At 36.6% G+C, this 25,759-nt stretch overlaps 5 protein-coding genes across 7 annotated transcripts in view; 2 read left to right on the top strand and 3 right to left on the bottom strand.

Annotated features, from left to right (window-relative positions):
- The window catches only part of LOC107862860 (potassium transporter 25), a 9,347-nt gene extending 5,633 nt beyond the window's left edge, over positions 1-3,714 (bottom strand). For both annotated transcript variants that reach the window (XM_047409572.1, XM_047409573.1), the window contains exons 1-2: positions 3,572-3,714; positions 3,351-3,500 (exon numbers count right to left, since the gene is read on the bottom strand). In XM_047409572.1, the coding sequence (XP_047265528.1) occupies positions 3,351-3,500; positions 3,572-3,613 (192 nt within the window). In that variant the 5' untranslated portion in view covers positions 3,614-3,714. The remainder of the gene's footprint in view (positions 1-3,350; positions 3,501-3,571) is intronic.
- Positions 3,715-3,763: 49 nt separating this feature from the next.
- LOC107862859 (pentatricopeptide repeat-containing protein At5g16860) lies at positions 3,764-6,508 on the bottom strand. The gene has a single exon (XM_016708560.2). The coding sequence runs from the start codon at positions 6,269-6,271 to the stop codon at positions 3,764-3,766; it is 2,508 nt and encodes an 835-aa protein (XP_016564046.1). The 5' UTR covers positions 6,272-6,508.
- Positions 6,509-8,774: 2,266 nt separating this feature from the next.
- Positions 8,775-11,785, top strand: LOC107862862 (mitochondrial phosphate carrier protein 3, mitochondrial-like). The gene is made up of 6 exons (XM_016708563.2): positions 8,775-9,315; positions 10,191-10,552; positions 10,661-10,704; positions 10,930-11,144; positions 11,229-11,353; positions 11,465-11,785. The coding sequence occupies exons 1-6, from the start codon at positions 9,016-9,018 to the stop codon at positions 11,502-11,504; spliced, it is 1,086 nt and encodes a 361-aa protein (XP_016564049.1). The 5' UTR covers positions 8,775-9,015; the 3' UTR covers positions 11,505-11,785.
- On the bottom strand, positions 11,743-20,440 carry LOC107862861 (poly(A) polymerase I). Of its 2 annotated transcripts, XM_016708562.2 has the most exons (14): positions 20,282-20,439; positions 20,149-20,206; positions 19,968-20,069; positions 17,955-18,052; positions 16,112-16,195; positions 15,870-16,003; positions 15,579-15,651; positions 15,438-15,483; positions 15,083-15,192; positions 14,770-14,877; positions 14,638-14,697; positions 13,827-13,888; positions 12,353-12,662; positions 11,743-12,157 (listed from the first exon to the last, which is right to left on the bottom strand). In XM_016708562.2, exons 1-14 carry the CDS (start codon positions 20,348-20,350, stop codon positions 11,948-11,950), a joined length of 1,524 nt encoding a protein of 507 aa, XP_016564048.1. In that variant the 5' UTR covers positions 20,351-20,439; the 3' UTR covers positions 11,743-11,947. The 2 variants fall into 2 exon arrangements, with proteins under 2 accessions (XP_016564048.1, XP_047265527.1); XM_047409571.1 differs by lacking the exon at positions 11,743-12,157 and having other exon boundaries at positions 12,489-12,627; positions 20,282-20,440.
- A 1,798-nt stretch (positions 20,441-22,238) lies between these two features.
- On the top strand, positions 22,239-23,000 carry LOC107864970 (craniofacial development protein 2-like). Its single transcript, XM_047408696.1, has 2 exons — positions 22,239-22,423; positions 22,583-23,000. Exons 1-2 carry the CDS (start codon positions 22,239-22,241, stop codon positions 22,998-23,000), a joined length of 603 nt encoding a protein of 200 aa, XP_047264652.1.
- The last annotated feature ends 2,759 nt before the right edge of the window (positions 23,001-25,759 follow it).

Below are 25,759 nucleotides of genomic sequence, written 5' to 3'. Positions count from 1 at the left end.
AATTTTCAATAATTTGAAAGTAGACGTAGATATATATTTAGATTTGGGCCTTTAAATTGTAATATTTGTCCATTAATTGCTAATTAAATGATTCAATACCCAATATAAACTTAAAACCTAAACTTTTCACTCTTCATCTCACTTTTTAGTTTCAAGAGAGTTTTTCGCTCCTCATTTTTTCATAATTATGATTTTTCATTAGCACATGAGTGAAAACATATTTGATCTAGTCTTCAATCACAATATAATTGTAAAAACTAAATATTATAAAGAAAAAACCGAAAAAATTTGAAAAATTCAAAAAAAATCGACTAAAACCTAAACTGAAAAAAACAATTTTATGTTGGCTTGATTTGGTTTATAGTTTTAATAAACCGACATGATTGGTTTGAGTTTTTTTTAATAAAAACCGAACCAACCCGACCTATGTACACTCCTAATTAATAACAATGAAGTTTATTATAGCACCTTTCTATAACAACACACTCGGATATTATATATTAAAATTTTGTGAAAAATATAATATGTACAAAATAAAATATCAAAATATCTATGGTAGTCATCATTAATTCATGTACTCAAAAATTTCAAGTACAAATATCTAATTTAAAGGAAATAATTTTATTAAAATGGTGCACATTCATTATTTTATAACTTCACAAGGAAAAGACTACTAATGTTTGCGTTTATTTTTTCTATTTTTGTATATTTTTATTTATAACAACTAAATGAGATCTAAATATCAAATACCAGTATATATTTATAACAATACCTCTCCATAATAGCGATGAAATTTTCAGACAAACACTATCACTGTACAGAAGAGATTTGACTGTATAAGGTAAATATACATTATTTTATATGATTATTGTCTTTGCTATTAAGTGGTTTTGTCATTGCTGACTCTGTTTATAAAGAAAAATATATATGTGGATTGATTTTATTATTTCAAAATCATAGCCGAACAAAAATTGGAAACAACAACTAGAAACTGACAATTGAATAACCAGAGGTCTCCAATCTCTCACCACTAAATTCCGTTATTGGGAAAACCGATTATACTTTATATTTTTTCCTTCAGTTGCTTCAAATAGTGGTCCTGTTTACCCACTACATCTAGAATATTCAATTATTTTCTCAAGCCTAAAAAGTTTACAATGTATAGTTTGTTAATTTGCCTTGGTAATTAAGATGAATAGTATAATAATTAGTGCTGTGCTTAATATAGTAATCAGTTAAACAAAGAGCATTTGGATTTGTTCTTCAGTCTCTGGTAATTGCTTTAGTGAGAATACATGATTGAACCCCAACTAATCCTGATTTCGATAGCGTAAGACACATTAAAGGGACCATGGAGGAATCTTATTCATCCTATTACAACCCTCCGTGGTGCGTGAGATCGATATTAGAACATCTCTAGAACACTTGAAGCTAACAACATCTGATTTTTTTTTAATTCAATCTTGGCATGTGCATGGTCTAATTAGACTGTATTTGGAAGGATTGTGTACACTTCCAAAGATGTCAAGTTCCCCTAGAAGCAAAGGACAACAATGATCTTTGTCAAACTATTGGAGTGATCTAATATATGTCACAAAGATGCACTTCCATATCTTGTCAAACTATTAGAATAAGTGCATCTTTTTTCTGGATAAGTAACTACTGGGACAAATGCAAATTAACAGAAAATAATAACTAATGATAGAGAACCAACGTGTGACATAAAGCTTAAAGTGAGCGTCTTCAGTTTCTGTTCTAATCGAGATTACATTAGGGTGGTCACTGTCTGTTTTAGGTCAAATGGTTGAGGTTGTCTTAACCTCTATCTAGCTTCCTAGGAAAGTACTTTATTAGAGAATGTTGTAAGAGGTTGCAATACTACAAATAAATATCTACCCAAAACTACATAATAGCTCCTCATCCATGTCAATCAGCACCTGACAATGAAGCTGCTAAGCAGCCCATCCAAGATCATGCTCCACATTTTCACATTTACCCCTTGAGTAATTTGATTATTCATGCTCATCTTGAGTTTGGTCTTTCATCCCAAATCGTGTTACTCTATGTATCTATCCAATATGGAGTGGTGCCGAAATGCACCTTATGTTTCCAAAGTATGTAGCTCGTCAATGCTCAAGCTGAAGGGACTGAAGAACTGGTGCAAAAGAAAGGACTCAGAGAAAAAGGCAGCAGCAACTTAGGGATTACCAAGTCACAGGGTTCGTTAAATAACAGGCATTAAATGAAGAAATACATTCAGATTAGCCTAATGCATCATAAAACATGTTAGAATCCACATTCAGTAAATACCAAAGTGATGATTTCTCTTGTCAAAGTGAGGGTGATAACCAAGGTAAGTCATTTATGGAAAAGATTGACTCTGAAAAACATCCATTAACCAACAGATTTTGATAAAGCATTGGTAATAATATGACACAGTTTTTTTCTTGAAATCTAAGTTGCTCAGACTCTCCAAAAATGTTGCCGCACCCGTGTCGGATCCTTCAGAAGTACACTATTTTTGGAGGATCCGACATGCACCCGTAGACATTTTTGAAGAGTCCGAGCAACTTAGCTTGAAATGATGCAAAGGGAGGGATCTATCCAATAAATGATGTTTTCGGGGTTTTCTTGATAAAAATGTTGAAAACGCATAGATCTAGGTGCGCCTTCGGTGTGTTTGGAAAGGGCTCTCCGTTCGTACCATTTCATCAAAAAGTTGTACCCAAAGTGAGGAGGATAGTTCTCTCGCACAAAGTACGGATGACAACCAAGGTTAAGGTATTTCTGCAAGAGATTCATTCTGAACAACATCCATAATTAACGGGTTTTGACAAAGTCTTGTTAATATATAACATACAGATACTATTGTACACCTGAAACAACAAATCAAATAATGTACTGTTTGAGACAAGAGTTGAGTGTAATAAGGTAATATGTTCTGTGTATAGATGCACATGAATACAGCTTTATACATGCATTGGTCTGCAATGATGGTGCTTGATGCATTAAAAGATCACTTGCCTAAAGGTAAAATTTATTTGACAGTAAGTTTGAGAAAAGAAAATTTTTCTCCTTTCTTATACAATGTCCTGCTAGTATCTCAAAAGTATTCTAATTAACCATTTCATTTTGGTAATTCCATCATCACATGCGTTAATTAAGTGTTCCCAATAAGAATAGCTAATTCTGATGTCTTCCCCGACGTTATAACATCAGGGAGTGAACCTGATATCCATGTATAATTGTATATCCACAAAGTTGGCAGAGGAAACATTGTAAAAAAGAGAGCACAAACACGAATTACTTTTAACTTTATTAGGCAGTATCTTAAAGCTTCTTTACGTTACCTTCTTCGCATTGTAGATTTCCAGCACATGCAGTTGTGGTACGCTGGAAGAAATAGAATATAAAGCTGCAATTCTAGACCTCAATTGCAGAAGGATTCTTCTGAATGATACGTTTAAAACCCAATCTGCAGGACTAGTTGTTGGTGCTTCCTGTGCATTAAAGAAGAACTTTTAGGATACAGAAACAATATAATTAGCTTACCTTAATGAAAAGGGAGTACCATTAAAAAGAAAATGCCCCATTTTTGTACTCTTGCTTCCATGTTGCTGCACTCACTGTGTCACTCTTCTGGAAAGCAGAAGTATTCCAAATCTCACAGTCCAATGATTTGTTTATGAACTTGTACTTCATTTCCAAGATTTTTTTTTTCTTGTATACTATCCAAAATTCCAAATGTTCCAAAAGCAACTTTCTACCAAAACCCTCTACAAGAGCAAGATCCATTCTTGATATGATGGAAGCGACTTGAGTCCCTCACTATAATTTCATGCTCAATGATTTTGGACATGTATGTCATTGCAGTATGACAATCTCCACAAACTCGCAGGTTCTTGGTTATTCTAATAGGCACTCCAGGAGTTGTCGTGAGAATGCCATAAGCAAGGGCCAGCTTTTCACTATGCTCAATAAGAAGATCACCTTTCTCCTCATCATCTACATCATGAAGCGCAAAACTTGTCTCTGGAATATAGCCCATTGCTTTGATACGGTGAATCAGGTCTTCTATGAGATCATATATCTTTTCAGACATTGGATGAGATCTGTCCCCGACAAAGAATGTAACAGTCTCCTTCTTTCCTTGAACCCAACTACATCCAGGTCTCTTCCTTATGCCAGAATGTTTCATAAGAGATCTAACCCGGGCCACATCTTTCCAACGTTTGGCATTAGCATATATATTTGAAAGAAGTGTATAAGTCCCATCATTCTCAGATTCCAGTTCTGTAAGCTTTGCAGCAGCATGCTCTGCAAGATCCACGTTTTTATGGACTCTACAAGCACTAAGCAGTGCAACCCATACTACTGAGGTTGGTTCCATTGGCATGTCTTCAATGAGCTTCATAGCTTCATTCAGTCGACCAGCACGACCCAAAATATCGATCACACAGGCATAGTGTTCAGCCGCAGGAACAACTCCAAAATCTCCCTTCATGTTTTTGAAGTAATTCATACCCTGGTCAACCATTCCAGAGTGGCTACAAGCATATAACACAACAAGAAAAGTTACACCATCTATGGGCAGAGCTGCTCCTCTCATCATGTTAAACACTTGGAGAGCCTCCTCCCCACGACCATGCATTCCATACCCAGTCATCAAGGATGTCCATGAGACAGTATTCCTCTGGCTCATGTTATCAAACACAAGTCTAGCTGCATCAACATCTCCAGATTTGGCATACATGTCAATGAGACAGTTAGCCACAAAGACCATTGTAGGTTCATACCCTTGCCGCAACACATATGCATGAATTTGCCTACCAATCCTAAGACTAGACAGACGGGAACAAGCCACCAGAGCACAAGCTATAGTATATGCATTTGGGATTACAGAGTACTCATCCTTCAGCATGGCCGAAAATAGTTCTAAAGCATCATTGGCATCGCCATGCTGGGCATATCCACCAATCATGACTGTCCATGTGACAACATTCCTATCTCTCCAATCAATAACATCAAACATGGCCTGAGCAATTTTCATCTCCTTGCACTTTGCATACATGTCAATCAGAGCATTAATCACCATGATATCCTCCTCAGCATTGCTGCCTTCCAAACTCATCATTCGTTTAATGGCATAGCAATGAGTTTCCTTCCCTTGACGCAGCGCTCCAATAGAAGCACAACCTGAAAGCACAGAAACAAGAGTGATGACATTTGGCTCTGCCCCAGAAAGCATCATCTCCTTAAAGATATTGAGCACTTCATAACCTAAATCCCTCTGTGCATACCCCGAAATCACAGCACTCCACGTTACAACATTCAATTCAATCTCCTCTTCCCTCATCCTCTCAAACAGTCCCAAAGCCTCATCAAATCGTCCAATTTGAGAATACCCAGTTACCAACGCATTCCAAGAAACCACATCTTTCACCTCCATTAACCCAAAAACCTTATTAGCATCATCCAAACGCGTGCATTTTGCATACATATCCACAATTGCATTTCCTACAAAAACATCCTCATGCAAACACCTCCGAATCGCATAACCCTGAAGCTGCTTCCCTCGTCTCCAATCCCCCAAACACCCACAAGCTGGAAGCACATTAACTAAACTAACAGCATCAGGACGCAGCTCAAAACAATTAAACGACACCATCGAATCAAACAACTCCAAAACCTTCTTATACTCATCCTTCTGTACATAACCCGCCGCCATCGAATTCCACGTAACAACATCCCCGATCCCTCTCACAACCGTTTCATCAAACATCTGGCGTGCATAACCCAACACCCCACACTTCCCATACATAGCAATCAACCCATTACACACAAACACATTCGACTCCAACCCAGACACTAAAATCATTCCATGAACCGATTCACCACAAAACAGATACCGAAGCTCCCCACATGCCTTGAGTACATAAGGGTAGGTGTAGCCATCTGGGTTCCAATCAAGTCTCAACATCTCCCGAAACAGCACCAATGCACTACCATTACATCGGAGAATAACGCTGCGCTTTATAAGGTTGTTCCAGTAGAAAACAACCTGGGATAACCACGTCGTTGCTGAAGGTGAAAAGGCCCCGGCGACAACGAGTTTGGCTTTGATACAAGATTTGCATTGTTTGAGTAAGTGAGTAAAAGAAGAAGGAGTTGTTGATGAAGAGAAGAAAGCAAACACGGAAGTGGATTTGAAGGGAAAGTGAAGGAGAGTTGAGTTTGAAAGTTTTGGAGGCAAAAACGAGGGAACAAGCATTACTAACTACCCTTCAAAAAATAAAAATCATTGGGAAATCAATTTATAGGGTGTGAGAAATTATTTTTGGTGGGTAAAGGACTATTCTTAAAAATGTTACTCCCTCTGTTATGTTTTACCTGATATTTTTCGTTTTTTTTAAGTTAAATAGTTTAATTTTTTTTCGTGAATTTAGGCATTAAATCTTTTAAGTTTTCTGAAAGAAAATTTATGTACTTTCTTTGTTTGAAAAAGTATGAACATACTTTTGCTTTTAATCTGATTCAGAAAAAATGATCGTTTTCTTTTTTTTTTTTTACAATACTTTAATTTCAACTTTTTTACGTAGCGTGTTTAAGGCCATAAAATTAAAAGATATTTTGATATAATTAACACAATTTTAATTTAAGATTACAAGATTCAAAAATCTTCTTTTAACTTCTTAAACTCCGTATCGAATCACAATAAATCATTCTTTTTGAAATTGAAAGCCAGCGTGCAGGGAATGAAAAATGGCAATGGAAAATGGGGTAGCGCCCCTGGAAATTGCATCTCTATTATTGATGAATTCGGGTCGTCGATCCCATCATAAGGCATAATTGCGAGAACAGAGCCTAAGTGCAAAGAAAATAAATTCTTTTTATTTTTTATTTTTGGTGGAATCAAGATTTTGATAGTTCCTTCAATATTTGGCAACAAAGAAGTAAGAGCAGAATTATACTCACTTCGTTTCTTTCTCTTTTTAGCAACTTTTAAATTTTAACTTTCCACGTAATATGTTTAAGACCACAAGATTGAAGGACATTTTGATACATTTGACATATCTTTAATTTAACACCACAAGATTCAAAATTCTTCTTTATTTTCTTAAACTCCATATCATGTCAAACTAGATCATCTTTTTTAAAACGGAGAAAGTAACGGACAAGCTGCATGTTAAAATAGTAATTCAGTAGCAAAATCTATTAGAGTTGTATGAGTGGAAACACTCAAACTATCAAACTTCTTTCTCCGTTTTATTTTACTTGGCCTTTGTTGATTTCTACATTTGTTAAATTTTAATTATAAATATTTTTTATTAAATTAAATTTATTAATCATGTTCGGAACGTTAAATTTGACTATTATTACTTTATAATTTTTATCATTGTTTAATATTAAGAATAGAATGAAAAATATACTTCCTCCGTCTCATTTTACCCGTCCCAAATTGAGATGACACAACTATTAAGAAAACAATGATTGGTAATGTAACTTTATCATTTTGTCCCTCTTAATTGTGTCTTATTGTTAGTTTCAATATTGATGGATGACTAATATCAAAGCACCATTTATATTTTTAATGGTGTATTTTTAATGATACTCATCTTTACAATATTTTTCAAGAATACTAATAATAAGGAGTAATCAATTATACTAAGGGTATAATGAAAAAAAAAAATTATCTTGTCTAGATAAAAAAAATAGGACATCAAAGTAAAAATTTGAAACGAATAAAATGAAATGTAGGGAGTACTTAACTAAGTAATTTTGAAACAACTATTTTTATTTTTAGTATAGAAATCAGGTAGTAAAACAAAATGAAAAATTAAACAGGCACAAAGTTGGAACACGCAATTGTCAACAGTGTCGGAATCAGTACCCAAGTTAGGAATTTAGGACCGAATCTGAGCGAAGAAGAAAAGAAGTTTCGAAGCCTTGAAAGGTTATTAGTGGTTGGTCAAAATGGCTCTGCCCATACCTTTTAGAAAGTGGAAAAGTTTAAAGTTTTACTTGTTAATATTTTATTTTTTGCGGTCAACTACATAAATTTTATATTAATATTTTAAGATATATCTTTTAATCATTTTGATATGAGGAGTGTAATTTATAATATTTTTCGTATAGTTTTTGATTATCTAAATATTAAATTTGAAATATAATTTTATATACTTTAAAATATTAATTAAAATTCATGCAAGTTAACCTCAAAAAAAGGGAAACAATAATAAGTAAAGACGAGTAATTAATTAAGGCATTTAATTATCACAAGGGAAGCAATTAGCATGCGTTCCTACAATTACGTAATCAGTGACTTCCCAATTGTCCTAAAACCTCAATCATCACAGCATGTGTCAATATGTTATTTGACGCACGCATCTCCTGCCTTGTTTCTTACGTATTTCATTCTGTCAAAAGAATAAAAACACAAAATTATTGGAAAAGGATTTGAACATATATATAGCAAAAAAGAAAAAGAAAGTTGCCTTTACCATGAGAAAGCATGGACATGGACAACACAAATAGAAGCCAAATATATCTCTGTTGTAAGTGGCGTAGTCAGATTTTTCTTTAAGGGGGTTCAGAAGTAAATATATGAATTAGGCGAAGGGGGTTCAATATCTATAATACATACATAAAAATATTTTTGACCATATAAAAATAGTATAATTTTCTGATGAAGAGGGTCTTTGCATGTGGCTCCGCCACTGATCTTTCAGACCATGTCTTTATTTTAAAGAAAAGTAAGAAAAGGTCAATGCATAAAATAACATTCAACGCATACCAATTGATGAGGCACCTTACCAAATACCAATAAATAAGAGCCAAGGCCGCCACGCTTATTTGATTTATAAATTAGTCCAAATTAAAAGCCACACATATATAAGAAAGCCAATAAATTGATCAAACAGCTTTCACATAACGTAGCCATCTTCAATTCTCTCCTTCTTCCTTGGAGAGTTTCTCTAATTCCTAACTTATTTTCCCTCAAACAATTACTGCAAAATGGGATTTTCAGATAGAAAATCTTTAATCCCAAGTTTTCTTTACAGTACAACATCAGCTAGTTCATCCAAGAATGTCACTACTGCTATGGATGGCTCATCTCAGCCATCCATTTCTTCGTCATCATCACAGATGACGGAGAGATCTTTCTTGATTCCTGCACCAAAGGAAGGTTCAGGTTATAAGGTAGAAATGTACTCGCCGGCGTTTTACGCTGCCAGCACCGTTGGTGGTATTCTGAGTTGTGGTCTTACACATACGGCTGTTACACCTCTTGATCTTGTCAAGTGCAACATGCAGGTATATTGTTTAACCTATAAGTATTAGTAACATTAAAATTTATGGTTTGTGGTATGATGATGTAAATCATTGTTATACTATTGGATTATGTTGACTAACCACAATATGTGTAACCTGAAAAATATACACTCCCTCCGTTTATTTATCTGATTTTGATTTATACCAAGTTTAATAAAGCAAACAAACTTTTGAATGTTGCGGCGTTAAGCTAAAGATATGAATGTATCATAATGTCATTTAAACATGTCATGCGAAACGTTAAATTAGAGTTGCCAGAAAAGGAAAGACATTCTTTTAGAATGTACTCCCTCCGTCTCAAATTACCCGTCCCAAATTTTCTAATTTGATTTCTCATTTTACTTGTCTTTTTTCATTAATCAAGAAGAGACAAATAAATTTTCATGGTTTACCCTTTGCATTAATTATTTTTTCTTCAAATTAAAATGTAAACATCATTTTATACTGGTATTATGATAAACTAATCATGTTATTAATTATTTTTTTAATCAATGTGCCATCTCAATTTGGGACGGGGAGTATAAAGATGGAAAATAAGACAAACAAATTCAAATTGAGTTACTAATAACTAGTTGCAATAACCTGTTGAATTGCAGGTTAGTGCAGTAAATTTTTTTAAATTATGTTGATCATTAATTATACATAACATAAACTCTTAAGGTTAATATTGAGATAACAATCATGAAAAGACGATGCTTTAGACTTGCATAACAATATTGTTCGTGTTAATTAGACTCTTTTTTTTGTGTTATTTTTTTAATCTAACCTTAATCAATCATTCCTCTATAATCTTTCGTTTCATGTCTCTGCATAGAATCGTTTTAATGTCCTTATGATTGTAATGTTTGATTTATCAGATTGATCCTGCAAAATACAAGAGCATTTCCTCCGGTTTCGGAGTTTTACTAAAGGAGCAAGGCGTTAGAGGACTCTTTAAGGGTTGGGCACCTACTCTACTTGGTTACAGTGCACAAGGAGCATGCAAATATGGATTCTATGAATATTTCAAGAAGTACTATTCAGACCTTGCTGGCCCTGAGAATGCTGTCAAGTACAAGACTTTGATTTACCTTGCTGGTTCTGCTTCTGCTGAAGTTATTGCTGATGTTGCCCTCTGTCCATTCGAGGCTGTCAAAGTTCGCGTCCAAACTCAGCCTGGTTTTGCTAGAGGATTGTCTGATGGACTTCCCAAGATTGTCAAGGCTGAAGGAGTTGCTGGGTAATGCCTATTTTTAAGTTGAATGAGTTTGTTTGTTAATGTGTTTATTGGGTGGGGGGGTTTCTTGAATGCTGATGAAACTTTGGGATTTGAATTTTTGTGTTACAGGCTTTACAAGGGGATTGTACCTCTCTGGGGACGACAAATTCCATGTAAGCTTATGTTTTTCTTCTGATTTTTCATTTGGATACTCTGTTTTACTATAAACTCGGAAACCTTTCCAAAGGTGTCATTCAGTTTCTATAGTTCCCTCCGTCTCATTTTACATGGTAGTATTTACGGAGATTCAAAAACTAAAAGTAGCTGAACTTGTGTTCATAATCATACCATGACATTTCTCACACTGGCTAGATTTACTCACTCTGGCTATTTTACAGACACTATGATGAAGTTCGCATCATTTGAAAACATAGTGGAACAACTCTATAAACATGTCATTCCAACACCAAAAGACCAATGCAGCAGTACTATGCAGCTTGGTGTGAGCTTTGCCGGTGGATATTTGGCTGGTATTCTTTGTGCTGTTGTGTCACACCCTGCTGATAACCTAGTTTCTTTCCTAAACAATGCCAAGGGGGCAACTGTTGGCGATGTGAGTAAACATTGAAATTGCATCCTTTGCTCTAATATTCGGTTTCATTCTCAGTCTTAACAATAGACTTGTTCGCTTTTGCAGGCTGTGAATAAGCTAGGACTATGGAGTCTCTGTACTCGTGGCCTTCCCCTTCGTATATTCATGATTGGAACACTCACTGGAGCACAATGGGGCATCTATGATTCTTTCAAAGTTTTTGTTGGACTGTAAGTGTCTTCGTCTTTACCTTTTATTTGCTATTGCTGAATCATGTAAGAGATGCTCTTATAGTATACTTACAATATTTTAAACTGATGTGTATGTTCCTCATCTTGCAGGCCAACCACTGGTGGTGCTCCTCCTGCTGCCCAGAAGTGAAGAAAACATTGATGATTACATCATATTTTCTTCTAGTTCAGTGGTAGAGCTAGAAGGGAACTGGAAATTCTTTCAATTCAAAGTTTTGAAGCCTGATATATGGTAGTATTAGTTTTGAATTTCTTGTAAGGTCTGTAGTTAGACATATTTTGGGGGATGAATCATCCTCAGTATTATTGGGTTTCAAGTATCACTCAAGTCTGCAAAACCAATTTTTATCTTTGAATTTACAATAATATGTCAAATTTATACTGAGGAGATTACATCTCTTTTCCATTCAATATGAAATTTGTAACAAACACCAGCAAATACATGATCATACACAATATTTTACCAAAGCAAATAGTACAACTGTTTTTATTGGAACAAACTATTCCTACGCCTATCAATTTTCCTGGCTACATCCTATTGGCAAAAATACACGAATTTACGTTCACAAAAATTTAAGTATCATCCTCGCCGATGTTTAGTGGATATATGGTATCAAAGACTACCCTTGCAAAGACATGTCGGACTTCCTGAAGGCTACCTGAAGCTAACAACTCATAGTCTATCTTGTTACCTTTCTTAGCTACAAATCCCTTCTCTTTTCCCATTCTAACGCATTGGCAAACGTTGCATGCCTTTAAATACAGTGCTAATGGAATAAATACCTGCCAAATAATGAAAATGGAGAGATTAACTTGCCTCTTTCTTTAGCACACGAGTATCAACTTTCTTTTGTTCTATGCAACAATATAAAGAGAGAATGAAACCGAAGGCCAAACGACCAAGAGGGGACAGAAAGGATTAGTCACGACGAATAGCAAAAGTCTAAAATGAAAAGAAAATAAGGGAAATCAGCTTACTAGGTCCGAGTATGGCGCTTTAGGATAGTTGGACATAGCTCGTGAGACAAAATACTCATCTGTCATAGTAGTCAGTGCCCTTTGCACTGAAGTTGCCAGTTCCACAACTTCCTCTTTTAAAGCTGCCAAGCTCAGATCCCGAGACTCCAACTCATGAAAGCTTCCATTATGTTGTGCAGAAATCCTTTTGGCTATACTTAAAGCTTCTGACAAATCACCTCCGTTATGAACACCAAGGCTAAATGCAGCAACCACCAAAGGGTCCCTCGGTTGATCTGAGAGTGCATTATGGAAAGCCAAAATTGTGACCCTAGAACATATAAAATTCAGACAATCTTTGGTTAATTGATCCAACAAAGAAATTAGCTTCTTAGAATTTTAATGCACACTAAGTTTGAAAAAAAGAATTCCGCATCTACATTTTTGGGAACAAACTGAGATAAATGTGTTCTAGAACCTTTTTTGGCATGTTTATAGAAGATAAGCCAGTAACACTCGATCTAATGCAGGAAACATACACCCTTCACACTTCACATTCTTTTAAAATTATTAATTCTTCAGCGAGAAATCATGAATGACAGAATACATGCAACATATCTAGACTATGCAGATTTCAGTTGCAATGACTTATCAAAGAAAAAATGCAGACTGTGCTCCAATCAATTGACATTTATAAGGGGGTGGGTGGGTGTATAGCTAGATGAGTCTGCTCCAAACATATAACAGAATCTTCATTATGAGGCCATGAAATGTGACAAATTTCTCTTGTAATAGAATTGTTCACCTGCACGTTTTCATTTACAACAACATCAACTACTCCTTAGTTCTAAACAAACGTTTGGTGCGGCTATATGAATTCTCACTGACCATGTTTCTCCATTTGAACTTATCTCAGGCCAACATCATATATAATAAATGAAAATAAAAAAACAATACTAGAAGTTCTCTCTGTTTTCGGTTTTCTATTGGCATAAGAATCTCTAAAAGGCTAAAAGACTCCTGGAAAGCATAGGACTAAAGTAAACGTACTAACATGCCTAACAAAAAATATCTGTACTTCCATGTTTTCAGTTACTTGCCAAAAAGATTGTTCATCTGAAGTTATCTGACTCAGAGATCTATTGAAAGAATTACACTGGAGAACCAGAGGATGAGTCATTCTATCATATGTGGAACGTTTGCACACTTGGACCAGTAAATAAGCCCAGTCAAATTGACTGGGACTCTGGGAGAATGCGAAAGAGATACATCCTCTCTTTAAATGTCAATGTACATTTTACTTCTTTTAAAAAAAAATAAAAAAAAATAGAACATTCACTTCTCGATTCTTTTGAGACTGTCAAAAGATTACACAGATACACACACACGCATTTGATTTGTCCTAGATATCCCATTTTTATAGGGCATTTTCAAGTTTCAACAGTCCTCTACTTGCAAACCATTTTATTTGTTGAGCCTGAGCATGAAATCTTACCATAAGCTACTGTGGCATGGCCTATCAGGGGCCACTAATTTATCGAGGTTGGAAAAGAGAGACTGCAAAGGAAAGCAAAAACAAGTTAATCATAATAGTTTTGACTTCTCGGTCGTCAAATCAAAACCAACATAACATAGGTTCATTAAATGAGATATGCAAACTTGCTAACATGTCAAAACTTGAGGAGAGATAAATAAATTATGTTCATGGTATTAAAATAGTCCATCAACAAAAGATCGGGAACCAGAATAAATCTGCAATTGGATGTTGGTAATTGGTGGTCTGGTCAAATACGACGTCAGGGAAACCATGATTTTCTTCATTGTAATATAGGCCATCTGGGAAGTATTAAATAAGCAGGACCACATGCATGTTATAAGCACACACATGCACTGAATTTGGTATTATTTTCTTAAGAAATAACAAAATGATGTAACCTTTATAGCACATTCTGTGAAACAACCATGAAAAACTCTTGGCTAAATTTAAAAGTCGTTGCTTCTTCACTCAGTGTTGATCTTAAACTCATTATTTGCATTTACAAGAGCTTTGGTTGTCATAAAAATGGTCCCAGTGGGAGATCTACAGCCTTATGATTAACCATTAGATCAGCACCAAGTTAATTACAAACCGACTAAGAAAACATAGTTGTTTCCATCATCTAAAGGTCAATAGGTACTACTTTCTAAGGGGAGAAAATATTTCACCCCTAAAGTACCTTACAGAGGACAGGAGGAATCTATGGTGGATCCAAAAAGAAGCAATCAAACACCTTGCATCAGAGCAAGATATATACACAAAAAATTACCAAAAGCAAGTTAGACCTCTTATCACGTCTTCTAAAACCATGGCGGACGAAATATGCTGCCTGCAAATTAAACTATATTAGAAATGTAATCTAATGGACCATAGGGTGAAACAGGACTCGGAATATATTAACCTGAATTGGTAGAAGTATTTCCAGAAGACCAAATTTCCACAATAATCTTAGTGAAGCCTCAGCAGACCCATAGGCTAACATGTAATTCATTTCCATTAGGAGCCTTCCCTGAAAACCCAAAGCCGAATAAAAGATTTTTTTTTGGAACCGGTAAATTACCGAATAAAACATTTTGAATCAGTCTTAATGCTTTCTTGTTGGTAAACAAACATATATATATATGATATACATATACATATACATATTACACAGATAAATACATACAGATATACACACACATACTATGAGAGAGAAAGATATGTTCTCCATGTACCCTATCAAGCCTCAGGACTGAAGATGATAAGTTTTTAATAGAAAGAGCTGTCTCCCTTCCAAATCGAAATCCTAGTCTGGCAGCAATTCTAATTGCACGAAGGATTCGAGCTGCAAAGGTAAAAATATATTCTTGTTACATGACAAATATAAGATAGAAGATTATAATAGAGCAAAGAAGCTGCTTTATAAGAAAAAAAAAGTGTTGTCAATTTAAGCACTCTTGTGTATAGTTATACAGAGAAACAATTAAACGCAAAGCCAATAGGTGCCCGAACAGATATAGAGGACTTAACTGTCTATTGTTTTAAGAGTCGAACTTCATTTAAGGAACAGACAATGAAAAAAAAACTCACCACAATCCTCTATAAATGAGAAACTAGCAGGACCGATTGTTTGTACCTGTAGCACAAGTGATCAAATCAAATGTTGTTGAATGGAGAGGATATTATGGTAACAAACTAACAATTAGACCTCATTAAAGATAATATGCACACTTTAGCTTTCCTGATATCATCCACTCCTCCCATGTAATCATAGATGAGTTTCGAGTACGGGTCAAACATCAACCTGACAAAAAACAAAGAGGCTAATTTACAACCGGAGTAGACAATAGTAAATTGCAGAAGTTGTTCGATAAAGTTTGGCAGCGTACTGAAACATCCCCAACCCATAAACTATTTATAGAAAACCAAACAAAATCAGTACAGCACAAAATCAATGAAAGCGGTTGGCCAATGTGGACACTGATAGACGCAAAGTCGAGAAATTAGGATCAGATATGCAACCCGTTTATTGTAAAATCTCTGCGTAAACAATTTCTCCATCGAAAGTGGTCCTCCTCATCACATTCAACTGGCTTCTCAAAAGATAAACCCAAGTCCCTCCCAGGCCTTATTCCTGAGGTGTGAAAGCTTGAAACCTAATAAATAAAAATAAGATGCACCTCATAAGAAAATAATATGAATTTTGAGTGCGCAGATGATCTTTGCACCTATATTGGGTAAAGGTGATAAAGATCATGGCAAACCTCCACAACTTCATCATCAACATGCACATGGCAGATTGGGAACCGCCTTCCAACTATCTCACAACGTGAAAATGTTCTTCTCACCTGCAATTACAATGATGATAATAGGCCAATGAGAGTAGGATAGCAAAGAAGAAACTCTTGTACACAAAGGACCCAAATCTAGAGTAATACAGAAAGTGACAGCCAATTTGGCACACGAAGAAGATTATGAGAAAACATGATCATGCTTTATAAGGAAATAAAGCACTGAACAGAGAAATCAAATTAGCACCTTCTCCATCAAGATTCAGAACTAATCACATTACACCGAAGACCTAAGTTGCTTGGACTCGGGTGCAGGTGTTCGATGCGGGTGCGGATCTAGAGGTTGAATCCTTCATGATCTGAATTTTAAGATACAGGGAAGCGGAACTACGTATTAATACGGGTGCGGGGATTCGGCTAAAAATAATTTAAATGTCTAAAAGTAGTGCTAAAAAAATTGGGCTAAATAATGGTGGACTACTTGGAAGGAAATGAATGCACGGATTTCTTAGAGCAAGTTCGAATATGTAAAATTATTAAACACCGATGCTGTGATGCATCTACTTACTCTTTTTGGGGGGTCTAAATAGCTATTACAAATGATATAGAAGTCATGATAGACTTCTTGAGTTCATTGCACATATAGCAATGATGTTGACCGGTAAATATCTTTAAAGCACCTTTTGGTTGCTGACTTTTTAATACAAACATTTATCTAACGATTAAAAAAAATGCCTAGATTATGATTTCACCCTAACTTCCGTTCTCATTTCAGAAATGATTATATCTGTCAAATTTCTATATCAATTCTAGTCAAAGTACCCAAAATTGATCGACCCACACACGTCAACATGAGTGCAGCACGGAAAAAGTTAGGATAAGACATCTGAACAACATCCTTCTGCGAGATCAACTAGAGCTACACAAAGCTTCAAACACTATAATAGCATGTGATGTGTCGATTCGGCAACACTATAATAGCATGTGATGTGTCAATTCCGTGCCGAACGTCCATTCTCATTTCAGAAATAATTATATCTGTCTCAAATTTCTATATTAATTCTAGTAAAAGTACCCAAAATCGATCAACCCACACACATGTCGACATGGGCGCGGCACGGAAAAAGTTAAAGGATAAGACATCTGAACAGCATCCTTCTGCGAGATCAACTACAGAAACACAAAGCTTCAAACACTATAATAGCATGTGATGTTTCAATTCCGTGCCGAAAGAAAAGAAAGGTCAGCTAATATTTTTTATTAGGTAGAAATTCACATAATACATAATGGTGCGAGATGTTACAATCCCACATTAGACGACAAAAAAGTTAATGTAATAAAACCAAAGCCTTCAAATTGTCTCTATTTTGTAATGTACCCAAGACAATTTTCCAAGCAGCTGAATTCTCCATAAAAATTCCAACAGAGAACCATCAAGACAAATTCCTTGTTAAATGAGGTGATGCATCTGGACTTGTATGTTTAAATCCCTCCAACTGCTGATGTAAGATTCCCCTCCAAGTGACAGAAGGGAAAATGGTTCCGGAGATAATAGTAGGCAAATTAATTAAATAAACTACATTACGTGTATGAGCTTCACAAAAAAAAAGTGAGGACAACAGATAATAGGAAGGGACACTAAAGTTGTTGATGTAGGTTTGTAGGCATTAAAGTCTCCTATTCTACGGTAAGGTAATTATTTCAACCGTGGAAACTGATCAAAAGCAACTATGATATATGCAATGCAACTGATCTATTTATGACCAGAAATATCTGAAGATGACAACCCAGTAAACAGTCCGGACCCAAGACTAACCTCTTTAAGTTCAGCCGTAGTTATAATGTCAAAATCTTTAGGTGCTCGTTTTAAAATAAGATCCCGAACACAGCCCCCCACAAGGTAAACTTCAAATCCTACAAGACAAATGGAAAGAAATTTCAAAGGGTATCAGAATCAGAGAAGACATTGTACTGATGACACAGGAAAAGAGAATACTCACATATCAAATAATTATCAAGAATTCGATAACTGATCCCATACCACTAAAGCATTAGATAACAATTGGTCAAGTAAATAGAAAAATTTCACCAGAAACTCAATATCTAATAGTTATCCATCATCAGCTGCACGTTATACCACGACAGTTATCCACTAAGCTTCAATATATTACCAGCTCTAGCTGATTGGGCTCAGAACTATCTTAAAAGAATTGAAAGTCCACGAAGCAATTACATATAAGAAGACATGGAATATTACATCATTTTTTCCTTGCGAAAAGATTACGTCAAATATTCGGTAACTGTCATCAGGTGAAACTCTAGGTCTCAGGTGTTGCAGTTTCTCTATGAGTTTTTTTGCTCCACGGCTGCTCCAAGATCCGTGCATCATGTTATTACTGTAAAGGAGTTTCAAAATTTGGATGTTCAAAAAATTTGTCTAAAGAATAGACATTTCCTTCGGAGACTAATAGAAAGTTCCCCATTTTGGAATACGGGTAGTGGGGGTTCTACTTGATACAGGTCAAAGAGGCATCTTAGCACTCGAGGAGACGTGAGTGAAGACCCGAGCTTGTGGGGCTGCCCATCCAAGGGACAAGCTTTGAAGTGTAGAGAACAAGTCCCAACACTCCAAAGCCGTCCAATAAGCCAAGTCCAAGGCCGCCCCTTTGTAAGGGCTCATTAAGGGCCTTTTGGTCATTTTGTAATAAGTGTTGCCCTAACTTATAAGTAGAACCTTTAGGTCATTTTGTCCATTAGAACTTTGATGATATATTTTGAATACTCTTTGAGAGTGTCTTGCAAGGTGGAATCCTTGTGGCAAGGTGGAATCCTCGTGTTGTTAGCTTGCTTAGAAACGGTGGTTGCTTGGGAGCTCCAATTCCCTTGAGGTCTCCGTAAGAGTGTAGGTGTCTTGTATTCATGTTGTTTGTGTTTTAATGTTTAATATACATCTTAGTGCCTATAACGTGTAGTACATTATGTCTCACTATCTATCCATTTATCTCTTGCAAATCGTTAGTTCTTTGTAGCCGTTCTGTGTTCTTGTTGTCTTGTGTTGTTGTTGCATTTTTGGGGACTGTTTTGAGGCTTGTTTGGACTGTTTGGTATCACTACTCCGGCAGAGTTAGGACTTAGGCATCTCTCATCAATAACCTTGGCAATGAAAAGGGGTCAGATACTTCAACCACAGGAGCAATTAGTTGATTGACCCAACCGAAGGGATGCATGGGTTAGATGATACATTTCTTTCTCTCTCTATTTTGAGAATTAGATGATCCATTTCATAACACAGTAAAGTAGGTACAGGGAAGTGTTTAATAAAGGTGGAAATCGATCCCGTCACATATATCACCTAAAGCAGCTTATTAAAAAAGTAACATTATAAGAAGCCATGGAATAAGTGGCAGACCAAGATACATTGCATTTCTCTTAAAAGAAGCATGACCGCTGATTCGTAATCTTAAATAAGGAATAAATACCACCACCTTAAGGAACTCTAAGGCAAATCTTAAACTCTCTTCACCACAATACAATTACATGGGAGAGAAAAGTTCAATGAAGGTGGCAGCTGGCTAATCAAATAGGTGCCATGTAATCATGAAAAAAATTAGCTATATTATCAAGGATGAAGTTAGCGTACGTAATTTGTTCATGTTGATGGCAGCAAAGGACAAAGCAGAGTAACATGACTAGTCCCATTCAGTGTGTTCACCCAATAGCAAACAAGGCAGTTAATTTCCATTGCTAAAAGAAGTATTAGTCTAGTCCAAAACAAAAGATAACTAAAACATAAAACCAGCAAACTATAATCAACTGTGAAATAGAGTACCTTTACTTCTGAGACCATTAAGAACAATTTTTGCAGGTTTAGCAATCATCGAGCTGCTAATTCCTAGTTCCTTAGAATTGAACCTCTTCCATTCTGCTGGTTCTGTAATTCCCACTAAAATATTCACTTTTTTTTTCTTCCGCAAAGACGGAAACTTCAATAAAAGCAGAAATTCACCAACCTTTGCCACTTTCGATATCTTCAATGGCTTCCATTGCTGCGGCACAGCTAATAAATACCTGTAAAAAAAAAAGTAGGAATAAATATGGATGTGTGTATGTCTTCACGCGTAATTGCAAGAACAAAGGAGGCACCTTTCGCATGTGGTAAGATAGGGGAAAATGCGGACGATATGAGAATGCGAAACCAGTGGCAATGGCCATGGTTAAGAGATGTGTGCTTCCTGCAACAATGTACACTGGGGGTTTTGATAGGGTTTTTGATTGGAGTAGAAGAGGTGATGATTTTGGACTCGGGTTGGGCTTAGTCCAATACAAATGGTTGGGCTTTTCGAGAACGAGGCCGAGTAAAATGGGCTGTTCTTGATTTTTGTCCCACCGTAAAAGAAGTCTTATAAAAAGGCAAAACTTTACGTATAGTTAAATATTAAATTATAAAAAAATAACAACACTTTTATCAAATTACATTTTGTAGCATATGTATTTGTATTTTTGTAGCAACAATTTGCAAAAATACAAAATACATATCGATCATAAGGACAGTAAAAATCATATATATTTGTATTTTTGTAGCAACAGTTTGCAAAAATACAAAATACAACTTGCTATATTATGTAATTATGAAACTATTGCTATGAAACTCATAATTAAGGGGATAAGTATGCTATTTCTGAATTTTACCCTTTCAATAATTTCATTTTATGAATTTCAGTTAGTGATTAAATGAATTTAAGATCCTAAGATATAAATATTGACTAATAGATTTTGTTTCTATTTCAGTTACATTTAGAGATTAAAAAAGGAAAAGGGAGTGATTCACTCCCTCCCGATGTATACACCAAGCCAATACATGTATGACACATGTTTGAATTTAGAGTTCATGTTAACTTAACCATGATAAATTAACAAATAATTTACTTAATCGTGATAAAGAAAACTAGTTTGGTGTATACACCGGGTGCGTGTAAATTTTACCCCTCTTTTATCCTCTCTAACATCTCTCATTGTTATTGAATATTAAAATTCAAATATTGAAGATTGTGTGTCAAAATAAACCTGAGTATCATGAATGCGTTGATACCCATTCTAATTTGTAATACACAACATATAAAAAATAAAATATGTATATAGAAACAGTCATACATATTTGTATATGCATAAATGTGTGTGTGTATGAACAAACACATAACAAATACATATACATACGTATATATGTGTACCAACACATAACAAACTTGTATACATATATATAGGGGCGGATCTATTAGGGCCCGTGAGGATGTCACGTTACCTGCAAATTTTGACGGAAACTCTCTCTCTATATAGGTATATATATACACACTGATATATTCAAATAATAAACCTGTCACTCACAATACCAAAGTGATATCTAGTGCAAGTGGTAGAGGCGCATTTTTAGTGGCCCAAAGGTCGACCTTTGTTGGCAGCATAACTTTTCAAGTTTTTTTTAAAGTAATGCATGTTACTTAGTAGGCTGTAGGCATAATAGTTGACTTAATTATACAATTAATTATTATTTTTGACTTTTTTTTTAATTTTATTAGTTGTTAAAAAATAATTTAATCTCTCTCATCCAAATTAAAAAAAATTTATCGCTATTCCTCTCAATTTCCAAAGCACGATTTCACAACCTCTCTTTATTTCTCGACTTCTGAACTCTAGTTCACTGTTGTCGCCTTCTGCCGCTGGTCGAATTTCATCGTCGCTGGCAAAATCGCAAAAGTCTCACCTTTGAAGACTAAGGATTGGTTTCATAAGATTATACTCATGAGGACACTTTCTGTAAAGTTACTTAAATTCTGAATTTTTTTCATTTGAAGTGATTGTCCAAACCTTTCTGTGAATATCACTGTAGTCTGCATTTGATGGTTGAACTGCAATGTCTTCTAACAGTGCAAACATATAAATATATAATAGCATCAATGTTGGGAATATTTCCTGCGGTTAGTTTTGTTTCTATCCTAATTTAATTTTGTTTCTATCATTGTTTGGTTCCTGCTGTTAGATTTGTTTCTATCTTTATTTGTGTTTTTTTAGTAGTGGCTTTGGGCATTGATGATAGGGTAGGGTCATGTTGGGGCTGGGGACGGTTGTTAGGGTGGGGGAAGAGGGGAGAGCTGGTGGGGGTAGGGGTAGGGAAAGAGGGGGGACTGGTTTGGGACTGGGGGCAAAGTATGGTGTTAGGCCGGGGTTAGAGTATGGAGTGAGGGGTGGTGGAGGTAGACGTGTTACAAGTATAGATAGGGTAGGAGTGAGGTCTTGGAACATAGGGACCCTTCAGGGTAAGTCCATAGAGCTTGTGAAGATTCTTAGAAAGTGGAGAATTAATATTGTGTGTGTTCAGGAGACCAAGTGAGTAGGGTCTAAGGCTAGGGATGTGGATGGTTACAAGCTTTGGTACTCGGAAAATGAGAGGTGTAGAAATGGAGTAGACATCTTAGTAGATGAAGAACCTAGAGGGCAAGTAGTGAAGGTTAAGAGGGTCAACGATAGGTTGATAACGATTAAGTTGGTCATTGAGGGGTTTACTATAAACGTGTGTAGTGTTTATGCGCCTCAGGTGGGCTTGGACGGTGAGGAGAAGAAGCGGTTTTGGAAGGTTTTGGATGAAGTGGTAAGAGGCGTTCCTAGCTTTGAGAAAATTGTTGTAGCAGGGGATTTCAATGGTCTCATTGGGGTATTATCTGAAGGCTATGGTGATGTGCATGGGGGTTATGGTTTTGGGGAAAGAAATGAAGAGGGAGTTGCTCTGTTGGACTTTATGAGGGCCTTTGGGATGGTGGTAGTGAATTCGAGCTTTCCAAAGAAGGAGGATCACTTGGTCACCTTTTGAAATGCAATAGCTAAGACGCAGATTGACTTTCTGCTGCTTAGGAAGGGGTATAGGGTGTTGTGTAAGAATTGTAAGGTCAGTCCGAGTGGGAACCTCTCAACCCAACACAGGTTTCTGGTGATGGATTTGGGCTTAAAGAAGGATAAGATGAGAAGGGGCGGGAGGGTCGTCCTAGAATAAAGTGGAGGGGGGCTTGACACCGGTAATGCGCTGGAGATAGGGAATAAGGTGGCGGAGATGGGGGTGTGGGATTGTAGGGGGGACATGGATGGTATGTGGGATAGGACAGCTAGGTGTATCAAGGAGACGACTAGAGACGTGTTGAGGGTCTCGAAGGGTCGGGCTAGTCAACGTAAGGGGGATTGGTGGTAGAATGAAGAAGTAAAGAAGAAAGTAGAGACTAAGAAGGGGGCGTAGGCTAAGTTAGTTGAGAGTAAGGATGAAGAGGATAATCGGGAAAATAAGAAGGAGTACAAGTTAGCTAGGAAAGAGGCTAAGTTAGCAGTTACAGCTGCTAAGACGGGAACTTTTGAGAGCTTGTATGTGGGGCTGGGGAAGAAGGGTAGGGGAAAAAGGTTGTATAGGCTTGCTAAGACAAGGGAGAGAAAAGGTCGTGACCTCGATCAAGTGAAGTGCACTAAGGGGAAGGATGGTAGTATGCTGGTGGAGGACGCTTCTATTAAGAGAAGATAGTAGTCTATTAAGAGAAGATAGTAGTCATATTTTTATAGACTCTTGAATGATGAGGGGGATAGAGACATTATGTTAGGGGAGCTGGAGCACTAGGAGGGGTGTCACAATTTCAGGTATTGTAGGTGTTTTAAGGTGGAGGAGGTTAGTGAGGCTATTCGTAGGATGAGAAGGGGTAGGCGATGGGACCAGACGAGATTCTTGTGGATTTTTGGAAGTTTACTGGCGGGGTGGGTTTAAGGTGGTTGACCAAATTATTTAATAGCATTTTCAATACTACAAAAATGCCTGAGGCTTGGAGGTAGAGCACCATGATTTCTTTATATAAGAACAAAGGTGACGTACAGAGTTGCAACAACTACAGAGGTATTAAGTTGTTGAGTCATACTATGAAGATTTGGGAGAGAGTGGTCGAGCGGAGGTTGAGAAAGATAGTGTCTATTTTGGAGAACCAGTTTGGCTTTATGCTCGGTCGCTCGACGACGGAGGCAATTCACCTGGTGCAGAGACTGGTGGAGCAGTATAGGAAAAGGAAGAAGGATCATCACATGGTATTTATAAACTTAGAGAAAGCCTATGATAAAGTCCCTAAGGAGGTTCTTTGGAGATGCTTGGAGGTGAGTGGGGTCCCAGTGGCGTACATCAAATCGATTAAGGACATATATGAAGGAGTTAAGACTCATGTGAGAATGGCGGGAGGAGATTTCGAGCATTTTCCTGTCTTGATAGGGTTGCATTAGGGTTTGACTCTTAGTCTTTTTTTGTTTGCTTTGGTGATGGATGTTTTAATGCGGCGTATTCAAAGAGAGGTGTCTTGGTGCATGCTTTTTGCTGATGATGTAGTATTGATTGATGAGACGCAGGGAGGTGTGAATAAAAAATTAGAGGTTTGAAGACAAACCTTTGAGTCTAAAGGGTTCAGGTTGAGTAGGAGCAAGACAGAGTATATAGAATGCAAGTTTAATGACTTGAAGAAGAAGGACAAGGTGGTAGTTAGGTTGGATTCCTAGGTTGTGTGTAGGAGGGATAGTTTTAAGTATCTCGGGTCCATAATTTAGGAAAATGGTGAGATTAATAAGGATATATCCCACCGGATTAGGGCAGGTTGGTTGAAGTGGAGGCTCGCCTCGGGAGTGTTGTGTGATAAGAAGGTGCCTCTCAAACTTAAAGGAAAATTTTACAAAGTGGCAGTCCGTCCGGCCATGATATATAGAGAGGAGTATTGGCCAGTGAAGAACGCCCATATCCAAAAATTAAAGGTGGCAAAAATGTGGATATTATGTTGGATGTGTGGGTTTACTAGGAGTGACTGGGGTAGGAATGAGACTATCTGGGAGAAGGTTGGAGTGGCTTTGGTGGAGGACAAAATGCGGGAAGTTCGATTGCGATTGTTTGGGTATGTGAGGAGGAGGGGCACGGATGCTCCAGTTCGTAGGTGCGAAGGACTGGCTTTAGATGGTTTCAGGCGGGGTAGGGGTAAGCCGAAGAAATTTTGAAGGGAGGTGATTAGATGTGACATGGAGCAGTTACAGCTTACTGAGGATATGACCCTAGATAGGAAGGTTTGGAGGACACAGATAAGGTTAGAAGGTTAGTGCCTACGGGTAGGCCATAGTCAGTAGTTAGGAGAGCTTTGGGGTGAGGGTATGTGGGTGGGGGTGCCTTTGGTTTGTTAGTATAGGGTATTACTGTGTGGGTGTCTCTTCTATATTATGCCAACTTACTTCATTTCATGTTGTATTATGAATTTGCTTATTATTCTTTGTCCTGAGCCGGGGGTCTATCGGAAACAACCTTGCTACCTCTCAGGAGGTAATGGTATGGACTGTGTACATTTTACCCCTCCCAGACCCCACTGTGTGGGAATACATAGGGTTTGATGTTGTTGTTGTTGTTGTTTGGTAATATATCCATGCACATATCATATATCAATTCTAAATTTTGGCCAAAAAGACTTAATGCTTAATATAAAAATGTAGGGAAGGACAAAGATTAGTGTGCTAATTGACCTCACCATTTTGTGTTTTCTTTGCTTTGATATATTCAAATTATCTTGGTTTAGAATTGAG

Source organism: Capsicum annuum, chromosome 3 (assembly GCF_002878395.1).
Source record: "Capsicum annuum cultivar UCD-10X-F1 chromosome 3, UCD10Xv1.1, whole genome shotgun sequence".
In the NCBI taxonomy this organism is placed as follows: Eukaryota; Viridiplantae; Streptophyta; class Magnoliopsida; order Solanales; family Solanaceae; genus Capsicum; species Capsicum annuum.
This window is presented reverse-complemented; position numbering and strand designations above follow the sequence as displayed.

Bases quoted from the DNA above. Each gene is read 5' to 3' on its own strand.
- LOC107862859 (XM_016708560.2), bottom strand. From the start codon at position 6,271: ATGCTTGTTCCCTCGTTTTTGCCTCCAAAACTTTCAAACTCAACTCTC.
- LOC107864970 (XM_047408696.1), top strand. From the start codon at position 22,239: ATGTTGGGGCTGGGGACGGTTGTTAGGGTGGGGGAAGAGGGGAGAGCT. The intron at 22,424-22,582 runs GTCTTGGAACAT...GGAAAATGAGAG, and splicing joins ATAGATAGGGTAGGAGTGAG to GTGTAGAAATGGAGTAGACA.
- LOC107862862 (XM_016708563.2), top strand. From the start codon at position 9,016: ATGGGATTTTCAGATAGAAAATCTTTAATCCCAAGTTTTCTTTACAGT. The intron at 9,316-10,190 runs GTATATTGTTTA...TTGATTTATCAG, and splicing joins TTGTCAAGTGCAACATGCAG to ATTGATCCTGCAAAATACAA. The intron at 10,705-10,929 runs GTAAGCTTATGT...GCTATTTTACAG, and splicing joins CTGGGGACGACAAATTCCAT to ACACTATGATGAAGTTCGCA.
- LOC107862861 (XM_016708562.2), bottom strand. From the start codon at position 20,350: ATGGCCATTGCCACTGGTTTCGCATTCTCATATCGTCCGCATTTTCCC. The intron at 18,053-19,967 runs GTACTCTATTTC...TTTGTCTTGTAG, and splicing joins TAATGGTCTCAGAAGTAAAG to GATTTGAAGTTTACCTTGTG. The intron at 13,889-14,637 runs GTAATTTTTTGT...TTTCCTTTGCAG, and splicing joins AGAGGTCTAACTTGCTTTTG to TCTCTCTTTTCCAACCTCGA.